Source organism: Phacochoerus africanus, chromosome X (genome assembly GCF_016906955.1).
Source record: "Phacochoerus africanus isolate WHEZ1 chromosome X, ROS_Pafr_v1, whole genome shotgun sequence".
NCBI lineage: Eukaryota > Metazoa > Chordata > Mammalia > Artiodactyla > Suidae > Phacochoerus > Phacochoerus africanus.
Window position 1 is genome coordinate 39,069,591 of NC_062560.1, and position 12,392 is coordinate 39,081,982.

A 12,392-nucleotide genomic window follows, 5' to 3' on the forward strand; every position below is an offset into this window, starting at 1 on the left:
CCATTCCCAAGGCAATAGTTTGCATCTATTAACCCCAGACTCCCACTCCATCCCACTCCTTCCCCTTCCCTCTCCCCCTCGGCAACCACAAGTCTGTTCTCCAAGTCCATGATTCTTTTCTATGGAAAGGTTCATTTGTGCCAAATATTAGATTCCAGATATAAGTGATATCACATGGTATTTGTCTTTCTCTTTCTGACTTACTTCACTCAGGACGAGAGTCTCTGGTTCCATCATGTTGCCGCAAATGCTATTATTTTGTTCTTTTTTATGGCTGAGTAGTAGTCCATTGTGTATATATACACCACATCTTCTTAATCCAACCATCTGCCAATGGACATTCAGGTTGTTTCCATGTCTTGGCTACTGTGAATAGTGCTGCAATGAACATGCAGGTGCATGTGTCTTTTTCAAGGAAAGTTTTGTCTGGATATATGCCAAAGAGTGGGACTGCTGGGTCTTTTGGTAGTTCTATGTATAGTTTTCTGAGGTACCTCCATACGGTTTTCCATAGTGGTTGTACCAATTTACATTGCCACCAACAGTGCAGGAGGGTTCCCTTTTCTCCACACCCTCCCCAGCATGTTATTTGTGGACTTCTTAATAATGGCCATTTTGACTGGTGTGAGGTGGTATCTCATGGTAGTTTTGATTTGCATTCCTCTTAATAATCAGTGATGTTGAGCATTTTTTCTTGTGCTCATTGGCCATCTGTATATCCTCTTTGGAAAAGTATCTATTCAGGTCTTTTGCCCATTTTTCCATTGGGTTGTTGGCTTTTTGGCTGTTGAGTTGTATAAGATGTTTGTATATTTTAGAGATGAAGCCCTTGTCAGTTGCATGGTTTGAAACTATTTTCTCCCACTCCGTGAGTTGTCTTTTTGGTTTTTTTGTTTGTTTGTTTTTTGATGGTTTCCTTTGCTGTGCAAAAAAAAGCTTGTCAGTTCGATTAGGTCCCATTGGTTTATTTTTGCTTTTGTTTCTATTGCCTTGGGAGACTGACCTGAGAAAACAGTTGTAAGGTTGATGTCAGACAATGTTTTGCCTATGTTCTCTTCTATGAGCTTGAGTCTTTTCTAAGTCTTTAAGCCATTTTGAGTTTATTTTTGTGCATGGTGTGACATCTTTCAGTTTTTACTTAAGTTTTACCTCATTGGTAGGTTAGTCTTTGTACTGACTTTAGAACACATATCAAAGTTTTATTTACCATTTTTCTTGGTTTCTAGGTAGAGTTGGAGTATTTGTCTTTATTGTAGATCACATTTTTGCATTCTAAGGACCGCCGCTTTCAATTACCTCTTCTAGAACTTTACATCCAGCACTTGGCAGTTTTTTGGAATATTTTTCTCCATAAAAGATCTCTCCATGAGTGTCATTCACCAACAGTGCTGTGTATGTATGCAAATCTTGGGCCAGACTTTCTTAGTAGCTCTGCTTCATCCTCGTACATTAGCCATGAAATCTTGTTACATCTGTGTGGGTTCTTTGTGATTTTTAAAAAATTATCTAGTATTATCCATTTGATGTACAATTCATAGCTCTCTGGAATAATGGCTATTTCCAGACCTCATGCAGGGAACGTACATTATCCTGGAACATCTTATTCCAGAAAGTAAGAAAGTACTTTAAAAATTGTGTTGACATGTCTAAAAAACACAAGAGTTGTCTCTTGCTGGCAAGAACTAGTTCAAAATAATGAAAATAACTAAGCCCATTAAATAAAATACAAACCCTTTGGTATATAGTGAAAAAAAGGAAAATACTAACTTGTAAACATAGAGCATACAAAGGAAGGAACCACAAGTGAGAATCTGTAGCATTCGAACCACAACTCACTCCTTCTCCCCACAGCTGCCAGTCTAGGGTGCTGGTTCCACCACAGGAAGGACAAGGCATTTCTTTATCTTTTCCTAGCCCTGTGTTGCAGTGGCTCTGTTCTAGGCAGTCATGGTGGAGAGGACTGAGACTCCATGATCCCACTCAGTGCCTGCTCATAGGGCAGAATCTTTACTCCAAGTCTGGCAGGCTGAGAATACCGGAGCCCTGAATTCTCCCACCACAGCTTGCTCATAAAGTGGAAGTTCTACACCAGGAGGACAAACTGAGAAAATCAAAGGCTGCCACCCTGCCATACCAGCACTGCTCATAGAGCAAGGGTATCATTCTGGGAGAAGTTGGCCTGCTCTGTGTGACTGGCTCTTATACAGTGGCACAGAAATTCTGCCCAGGGGGAAAGTTGAGCTGTGAGGACCAAGAACTCAGCCCTTAGGCACGAAAGGACTAACTTTATTTGGATCAGAGCATGCCAGTCATAAGGGCATTTTAACAAAACCAGTGGAAATTTTGGTGAAGAGTGATTTAGGAGGGTACTTGGAGTTCCGTGTACTCTCATATCAACAGACAAAACAGCAAAGCAACCAAATGTTTAATTTAACCAAGAGATCTGGATAAAGAGATAGCCAAGACGAGCTTTCTTGGCGTCACAGTCAATCCTGAGGAGATCAGGAATGCTGTGCACATTTGTTACGTTGTACCCACTAAGAAGCAATCAAAGCTAGAAGTGAATAAAGTTGAAAACATTGCCCAGTCCACATAGAGATCCATCTCAAAGGGTGGGAGACAATGGCACAGGCTTTTAAATCCAATTTCTGACCAAACACTAGCTGAATAATAATCTACATTTACTTAGAGTCCACTCCTAGGAAACCAGCCTTAAAAATAAAATTGCATGTATCTCTGGCAGTCTGGAAGACTGCTGTACCTAAGACTGTGTCCTCTCAGGAGTGACTAGAAAGAGAACATTTAAGCTACTGACTGAATGTGGGACAGAAACATAAGCTCCTTGAACTGTGGTGGTCTCCAAGCCACATACACATCCAGTGGTAAAGGGTAAAAACCTAATTAGACAGTAATTATCCTTGGCCCAGTAAGGGGCTTATGCGGACCCAGGAGCAACCCAGAGGGGTAGTCAGGCTGATAAGATAAAAGCAAGGAGGACAACACTGGATAAGATAGATTTCATAGTTCATCCCAGTCACTAAACGAACATCAACCTAGGGCAGGGTGGTGTCACTATCCAAGTTGCTACAGTATATCTAAAGCATGTTCAAGGAATTTAATGGACTCATGTGTAAAGAATTAAAGGAAAGTATCACGAAAATGCTTTGTCGGAGAGGATAAGTAAAGGGAAGCTTGCTTTAGAAACAAACCAAAAAAAAAAAACCCCGACCAAATGGAAAGTCTGGTGTTGAAAAGCACAATAACCTAAACGAAAAATTCAGTACAATGTCCAAACAGTAGATTTGAGTTGTCGGGAAAATCAGTTGGTGAACTCAAAAATAGATCAGTAGGTATTATACAGTCTGAAGAATAGAGAAGAAAGAATGAAGAAAAAGAACAGACTCTTGGGGAAATAAGGTACACCATTAAAAGTACCAACATTCATGTAATGTGAGCACTAGAAGCATATGGAGGGAAAAGGAAGGGGGCATATAAAGACTAAATTTCTGAAGACTTTCGAAATTCAATGAAAGACATTAACCTACACATCCAAGAAGCTGAAAGAACTAGTTTAAATGCAGAGAGACCCAGATGCAGATACATCATAGTCAAAGAGAAAATTTAAAAGGTAGCAAGAGGAAATAAAATGACTCATCATATACAGTTTTTTGATTTTATTTCATTGGAACATTGGATGGAGTCCCAAAGGCAGTAGGACAACCTATTCAAAGGGACGGGTAGGGAAGGGTTCTGACAACGAAGAACCTTACATTCAGCAAAACTGTCTTCAAAAAATGAAGGCAAAGTAGAGATTCAAACACTGGGATAATTTGTTGCTGGCCAACTTGCTTTAGAAGAAATACTAAAGGAAGTAACTAGGCTAAAAGCAAGTGACAACAGACAGTAATTTAAGCCACAGGAGGGGAAAAAAAGGAAATAGAAGGCTTAAATACTGTAAACCAGTAAACCACCTAGAAGATTCCTATAGAATACTCCACCTAGAAACAGCAAAAAGTACATTCTTCTCATGTATACACACAATATTCTGCAGGATAGACTATACTCTCAGCCATAAACAGGCCTCATTAACTTTAAAACCATTGAAATTATACAGCGGAGTTATAAATTAAAGATAAATTTGGGAAACTCACACGAAATGTATATGCTTCTTACTAACCAGTGGATTAAAGAAGAAATGACAAGTTGAAATGAGAATATGTGGAAATGAATGAAAAAGAACATAAAATGTCAAAACTTTTTAGTGTTCCCAAATCACTGTTAAGAGGAAATTTATACTGCTGAATTCCTTTGTAAAAGAAGATAAATCAGTAACATTTCACCCTCATAAAGTAGAGGAGAGAAAACTAAACCGAAAATAAAGGAATTCATAAAGATTAGAGTGGAAATAAGTGAAATCGAGAAGAGAAAAAATAGACTATCAATGAAACCGAAGCTTGGTTATTTGAAAAGATGAGCAAAATTGACAAACCTGTAGTTAGGCTCAATTGTCAAAGTCAAAAACAAGAAACCACTAACCTTACAAAAATTTAAAAAAACAATGCCAAATTACTGAAATTGACTCAAAAAGCAGTTGATATCTAGTCACTTATGATGGAGCATGGTGGAGGATAATGTGAGAAAAAGAATGTTTATGTGTATGTGTGACTGGGTCACCTTGCTCTACAGTAGAAAATTGACAACACTGTAAACCAGCTATAATGGAAAAAATAAAAATCATTTAAAAAACCCCAAAATTGGCTGAAAAAAGTTTATTGATATTACTAGGGGAAAAAAAGGCAGTTGAAAATCTGAATAGACCTGTAACAAGTAAAAAGATTGCATTAGTAATCAAACTTCCCACAAAGAAAAGCTCAGAATTAGGTGGCTTCATTAATGAATTTTACTGAATATTTAAAGAAGAATCAATACCAGTCCTTTACACATTCTTTTTTTTTTTTTTTTTTGTCTTGTTGTTGTTGTTGTTGTTGCTATTTCTTGGGCCGCTCCCGCGGCATATGGAGGTTCCCAGGCTAGGGGTCGAATCGGAGCTGTAGCCACCGGCCTACGCCAGAGCCACAGCAACTCGGGATCCGAGCCGCATCTGCAACCTACACCACAGCTCACGGCAACGCCGGATCGTCAACCCACTGAGCAAGGGCAGGGACCGAACCCGCAACCTCATGGTTTCCAGTCGGATTCGTTAACCACTGCGCCACGACGGGAACTCCTACACATTCTTTTAAAAAGATAGAGGAACACTTCCAGACTCATTCTATGAAGCCATTATTACCCTGATACCAGAATAACACAGAAACGTCAGAAGAAAACAGCAGGCCAATATACTTTGTGAATGTAGTTCAAAATTCTCAAAAAACATGCATACAGAATCCAGCAACATATAAAAAGGATTATGTACCGTGCCCAAACGGAATGTATGTCTTGAGCACAGTGTTGATTTGATGCCATGTTAATAGGATAAAGACAATGTTGATTTGTAACACACCATATTAATAGAATAAAGGGCCAAAACCTGAGATCATCTCAGTAGACTCAGAAAAAGCATTTGACAAAATCCGACACATTTTATCATAAAAAACAAAAAAAAACCATTTAGCAAACTGGGAATAGAAGATTGTTCCTCAACCTGATAAAGGGCATCTAAAAAAACCCACAGCTAATATCATACTTAATGATGAAAGACTATGCTTTCCTCTTAGGATCAGGGATAAAACAAAAATGTCCATTCTAGTCGCTTCTTTTTAACGTTCTACTGGAAATGCTGGCCAGATCAAATAGGCACTAAAAAGAAATAAAGAGCATCCATATTGGAAAAGAAATAGCAAACTGTTTCTAATCACAGATAACACCATCTCATATATAGAAAACCCTGAAGAATCCACATAAATCTACTAAAACTAATAAATGAATTCCCCTAGATTGCAGAAATTAAGATTAATATACGAAAATAAATTTCTACACACTGGCAACAAACAGCTTGAAATGATTCCAACAAGAAAATAATTCCATTTATAGTAGTTTAAAACACAGTTGACCCTTGAAAATGTCAAGTTTGAACCATGCAGGTCTATTTAACACAGATATTTTTTCAGTAGTAAACACTACAGTACTGTACAAACTGTGGTTGGATGAATCTGGATGCAGAGGAACTGCAGGTATAGAAGGCTGCATTTAAGTTGTACTTGGTTTACCCTCTGCATTCAGCTGCATTCAAGGATCAGCTGAAACTAAACAACGTAGGAATAAATTTTTGTGGCTTTGAGTTAGGTAGGCAAAGAAAAATTGTAAGGTTAAAAAAACAGTGACATATTGGACTACATCAAAATTTAAACCTTAACTGCTGCAAATGATGCTATCATAAAACGACAACACAAGAATGGGAGAAAATACCTGCAAAATCTCATATTTCATAAAGGACTTTTATCTTACCGCCCAGCAATTGAAAGAATAACCTAATTAAGAAATGGCTAAAGGATCTGTATAGACATTTCTCCGAAGATATACAGATGGTCAGTAGACACATGAAAAGATGCTCAATATCTGTAGTTTTTAGTTAAATGCAAATTACAACCTCAGTGAATACTACTTCGTACCTACCAGGATGACAAAGATAAAAGCAACAGTAAGAGTTGACAAGGATGTAGAGCCTTAACTTAATAACCTTCATGTGTTGCTTGTGTAACATGATGCAGCCACCTTACTAAACAGGTTGGCAGTTCCTCAGAATGGTAAACAGACTTTATGAGTTACCCAATCCTAGTTATATACCCAAGTGAAATGAAAACATACATGGTTCCTCATGGTTCCTAGTCGGATTCGTTTCCGCTGTGCCACGATGGGAACTCCATGGTAGTGTAATTTATTTTAAATTAATTTTTTCTTCTTGAAGACAGATTTCAGTATAACAGGAAGGAAATTAAAAAATTTTTGTCTTAGTGGTTCATGCTCACAGAGCACTGAGGTCATTCTTAGGCTGTAATCAGAAATTACTTCTGGAGTTCCCTGTTGGCCTAGTGGTTAAGGCTTTTGACATTGTCACTGCTTTGGCTCGAGTTTGATCCCTGGCCTGGGAAGTTCTGTATGCCGTGGTTATGGCCTACAGAATAAATTAGTTCATTGTGTATAAAGATTGGACGAAGGGGTTGTATGAACAGTTATTTTTGACAACACATATTTAACAGACCATTTTCTTTTGGTTATGTAAAGGGAAAGCTTATTTTGGTTGGGAAACTAGGAGATGGGTAGAAACCACCAATAACTAGTAAACTTCAGATTGCCACTTAGTGATAAAGGATTAGTGACTTTTTAACTGACGTAATTTCCTTTGATTAAAGTCAGCAGTGATATAGGTATCCATGTGTTAATGCACGATTTTTTTTTAATTTGCAGACCATGAAGACTATGACCCACAAACTGTGAGGCTGGGAAGTAGATATAGTCATGTTCAAGAAGTCCAAGAACGGCTTAACTTCCTTAGGTTTGTTTTAAACAATTAGTGTTTCTCTTTCGAAGACAAAGATAAAGAATGCTTAGTTGATAAGCTGTATGGCTCGTCTTTGTTAGGCGGCCCTTGCCACCTTTTATTTTCTCCATGAAAATCATTACGTGAAAGTTGTAGGACATTTCCCTATGTGTTCGTTATTAAGTATTTTTAAATTGTTGAGTGAGTTTTTATTTTTCTTCTCTGCAATATTTGAAGAAGACACATTTAAGATTTTGTGTAGACTTCTGGTCCTCACATTTGTTTACATTGGAAATACATTTTTAAAGAGCAAATTTCCATATTTTGACAACCATCTGGAGAATCATAATGACCTTAATGATACAGACACTAGGGAAATAGAGACAAAAGGCTGCTGGACCAGCACCCCAAAAGAGTGGTTTGAGTTTTCTGGTGCCTTCCTTATCCTAACAATGGCTGACTAAGGCAGTCTGGAGTCATGTGTTAATAACATTATTCTGGTGAGAATGAAGAAAAGAGGTTTATTGTCTTAAGCCAAAGTTAAATGTAGTCCAAGGCTTGATTTGCCCAGTGATGGTTAGCTTTTAATGACTATACACTTAGAAATTTGAAATTGTTAAAAATTTTGATGATAAATTTCTTGTGAATTCAGAAACCACCTCATACTAGCAAAAGGGCTTGTTCTGATCCTAATCGTGCTAAGGGAAATGCCCAGATTATTAGTGCTTCAAAAAATCTATTGCATTCATTTTTTTGATACACTGGGGAATTTTCTCCTGGGCTACATTAATTATAGACTTAAGTTTATTGAAATATGTGTTTACTTGGAAACATTTACATAAGTAGTTACATTAAAATTTTAACTTGAGAGGAAAACTCTAGATACCAGATTTTAAGAAATTTGGCATTTGTTTAAAGTGAAGTGATTGCATGAGTTTTGTTTTTCAACCATCTACATGGAAGGACTTGCCTCCCCAGCTTGAGAATCATTGCCATAATGAGCCGTTTTTATTGATTGGTGTGTGTTGTATCCTTTAGATTGCCTAGAACAGAAAAGTGATTAGTTATGAGCACTTTTGCTGTATTAAAGTTTGGGATCAGAGGACCTGTTTTAGTTCCTGCTCTATTAGTACTTACCTGTATGACTTAGAGCAGTTCCCTCAAGGGACAGGAACTGAACTTCACTCACTTTATATTTGGCCTATGATAAACGTGTTACATTTAATCCTCATAGTGGCGCAGGGAGGTAGATATTATCCCCATTTAATAAGAAAACAGATTGACATGGTTTAAATGAGCTTGTTTGAAGTCACACAGCCAGTATATAGTAACAGTGTACTACTCGACTAGATGTATGTGACTTCAGTCTATGCTCTTTCTATTAGACTAGTGATTTTTTCCAGACCTACCTTGGAGCCTTAAGGGCTTCCGAGGAGCTCTTTCCAAGATCTCTGGAGAATGGAGATTTTATTCCCATTTCTCACTTCTTTCCTCTTCCCAACAAGTGAAGCAGCTCTGCTTTTATTTTTATGCATTGGCCTTCCAAATGGAATTTTTACTTGAAGAAAATTTTCTGCTGTTTGTAAAAAACAAAACAAAACTGAGAGTTCCCTTGCGGCACAGCAAGTCAAGGATCTGGCATAGTTACTGCTGTGGTGCGAGTTCGATCTCTGGCCCAGGAACTTCCGCATGCCACAGGGGCAGCCAAAAACCAAAACAAAACTGAAAACAACTGCATTTTATCACATTGGACTTCAGTTTCCTATCTATAAATTAGAGGTGACAAGGTTAGGTAGGACTAGGTGCTAGAAGCCCTCTTTAAGCTCAGCAATCTTATGAACATTTCAAAGACACTGGAGGCAACATCTCAAAATGTTTTGAAATGGAGAGGGAATCCACAGACATTAAATACGTTCACCTTACTCTGTAACTGGGCATGGAGACACTATTACGTTAGCTAAAAATTATGTGTTAGGTTTTATAGAAGAGAATGAAATGTTCTTTCTCTGTCATTCAAAGATTTGTATAGCAGACAGGGTGGGTGAATGAATTTTGAACGAAAAAGAAAGCTAGCTGAAGAAACTTGTAACAGAAATCACCTTCATAAGGTGGTTTGTCTTTAAGGACCAAACGTATTGTCTCCAAACGCAAAAGACTAGAGAACGTCACTGAATAATTGATAAGCATCCTATTGAATTCTGGCATAAAAAATTTTAAGTCATAAGTAGGTTATCCGCTTCAGTGTGGCCAAGTACTTAGTGATGAATATTAAATCAGATCATGAGTAAATAATTAAACTTTAAGCAATTTTTACTTCTTCAGTGTTGATTTGGTTTCCTATGAAAGTCACCTAGTAGAATAACCTCTTTCTCCAGTGATACCATGTAAGCAGATTGTTAGACTCAAATAACCTATTAAGCATACTTTCCAGATGGCTGGTTTCAGCGATTAAACTGCTTAAGTTCAGGGAGCAAATCTCCCCGCCCATGGTATATTCTTTTTTAAAAAAAAATATTTTTAAATTAAACTATAGTTGATTTATAATGTGCCAGTTTCTGCTGTACAGTAAAGCGAGTCAGTTGTATATCCTTTTTATTTATGTATTTATTTTTTCCTTTTTAGGGCCGCACCTGCGGTATATGGAAGTTCCCAGACTAAAGGTCGAAATGGAGCTATAGCTGCTGGCCTGCACCACAGCAACGTGGGATCTGAGCCACGTCTGTGACCTACATCATAGCTCATGGCAACGCCGGATCCTTAATCCACTTAGCGAGGCCAGGGATCGAACCCGCAACCTCATGGATCCTAGTTGGGATCTTTGACTGTTGAGCCATGAAGGGAACTCCCTCAAAATTTTTTTTTTTTTTTTAATTGGAGTATAGTTGATTTACAGTGTTTTAGTTGAACAGGGAACAGGTGCTTTCTTCAGTTTAGGTCCAGTCATGTAGCAGAGTTCCTGGCACATTGTAGATGCTTAATATGTGCTTAATGAATGAATTAATACCTTGTATTTTTTAGTGACAGATAGAAATTGAGAAATAAGTTAAGATGTTGATAAGAACTCATTTCTTTTTACCTATAGTTAAAACATAATAGTGATAAATGGATTATTTCCTCATATGTGATAGATTTCTTTTTAGAATAAAAATTATATAGATCTAATTGCTAATTTTTTATGTTTTTCAAGATTTTTATTGAAGGATGGCCAACTCTGGCTATGTGCTCCTCAGGCAAAGCAAATATGGAAATGCTTAGCAGAGAATGCAGTTTACCTTTGTGATCGTGAAGCCTGTTTTAAGTGGTATTCCAAGTTGATGGGGGATGAACCAGACTTGGATCCTGATATTAATAAGGACTTCTTTGAAAGTAATGTTCTTCAACTTGATCCTTCTCTATTGACTGAAAATGGAATGAAATGTTTTGAGCGATTCTTCAAAGCTGTGAATTGTCGAGAAGGAAAGCTAGTAGCAAAAAGGAGAGCATATATGATGGATGATTTGGAGTTAATAGGATTAGACTACCTTTGGAGGGTAAGTGAAAAGTAGGAACTTTGTAAACAGAGCATCTGATGTAGTTTTTCAGGTAGGTAAGAAGTCGCAATTTTACATATAAATTATGTGTGTATGTGCCACTCTGATAGTTGTCCCAGGAGGAGGTGACAGTTCATCTTATTATTTCATTTGTCTTTGGGTTTTTTCATCTTTTTCTCTCTTTCTCCCTCCCTTCACTTCCCCCTCTTGCCACCGTTGTTTCTTTTGTCTTGACTTAGAATCTGTCTGTTCCAGACATGTTTAGAAGTGTACTATTCAGATAGATCTTTCATGCCTCTCTATGGAAGTTACTTTCTTCCATTTTTTCATTCAATGCAGACCTGTTTCTTCTTCAGCATTAATTTTAGCTTATACATTTTTTTGGTGGTCTTTTTAGGGCGTGGCATATGGAGGTTCCCAGGCTAGGGGTTGAATTGGGGCTGTAACCGCCGGCCTACACCAGAGCCACAACAATGCGGGATCTGAGCCGCATCTGTGACGTACACCACACCACAGCTCACGGCAACACTGGATCCTTTAACCCCCTGAGTGAAGCCAGGGATCGAACCTGCGTCCTCATGGATGTTAATCAGATTTGTTTCTGCTGAGCCACAACAGGAACTCCCAGGTTATTATACATTTAATGCTAAAAGCATAGAAGAGAAGACTTTATTTAGGAGGAATTATGATTGTATGCTTCTTCGCACTGTTTAGCTTCTGATAGTTTTAAATAACTGAGGGAGTAAAATATTATCTACTGAAGGCTAATTTTTCCGCCTTTATGGTCTTAATATGTATATTTTTTAGTTGATGTAATTGACATGCAGCACTATATTAGTTTTAGGTATACAACGTAATTTGATGTGTACATATTGCAAAATGATCACCACAGTAAGTCTAGTTAAAATCTGTCATGACAAAAGTTTTTTTACATTGTGATGAGAACTTTTAAGATTTACTCTTAGCATTTATTCACTTTCAAATATGCAATACAGTATTATTAACTATAGCCACCATGCTGTATACTACATCCCCATCTCTATATTTATTTTATAACTGGAAATTTGTACCTTTTGAACCCCTTTACCCATTTGGCAACCACCAATCTGGTCTCTCTGGTATTTTTGGGGGTCCATGCCCACAGCATGCAGAAGTTCCCAGAACAAGGGTCAGACTGCACCACAGCTGTAAGCAGAGCCATAGCAGTGACAACACTGAATCCTTAACCCACTGAGTCATAAGGGAATTCCTGTTCTCTGTATCTTTGAGTTCACTTTTTTGTTTGTATTTATTTTTGAAAATAACACATGTAAGTGATATCATACAGTATTTGTCTTTTTCTGACTTACTTCATTTAGTATAATGCCCTCAAGTTTTTTCTT

The 12,392-nt window shown here is 37.6% G+C and overlaps 1 protein-coding gene across 4 annotated transcripts in view; it reads left to right on the forward strand.

Moving 5' to 3' along the window:
- The window catches only part of USP9X (ubiquitin specific peptidase 9 X-linked), a 131,407-nt gene that overhangs the window by 61,987 nt on the left and 57,028 nt on the right, over positions 1 to 12,392 (forward strand). For all 4 annotated transcript variants that reach the window (XM_047765208.1, XM_047765209.1, XM_047765211.1 and 1 more), the window contains exons 15-16: positions 7,408 to 7,495; positions 10,668 to 11,010. In XM_047765208.1, coding sequence (XP_047621164.1) covers positions 7,408 to 7,495; positions 10,668 to 11,010 — 431 coding nt within the window. The remainder of the gene's footprint in view (positions 1 to 7,407; positions 7,496 to 10,667; positions 11,011 to 12,392) is intronic.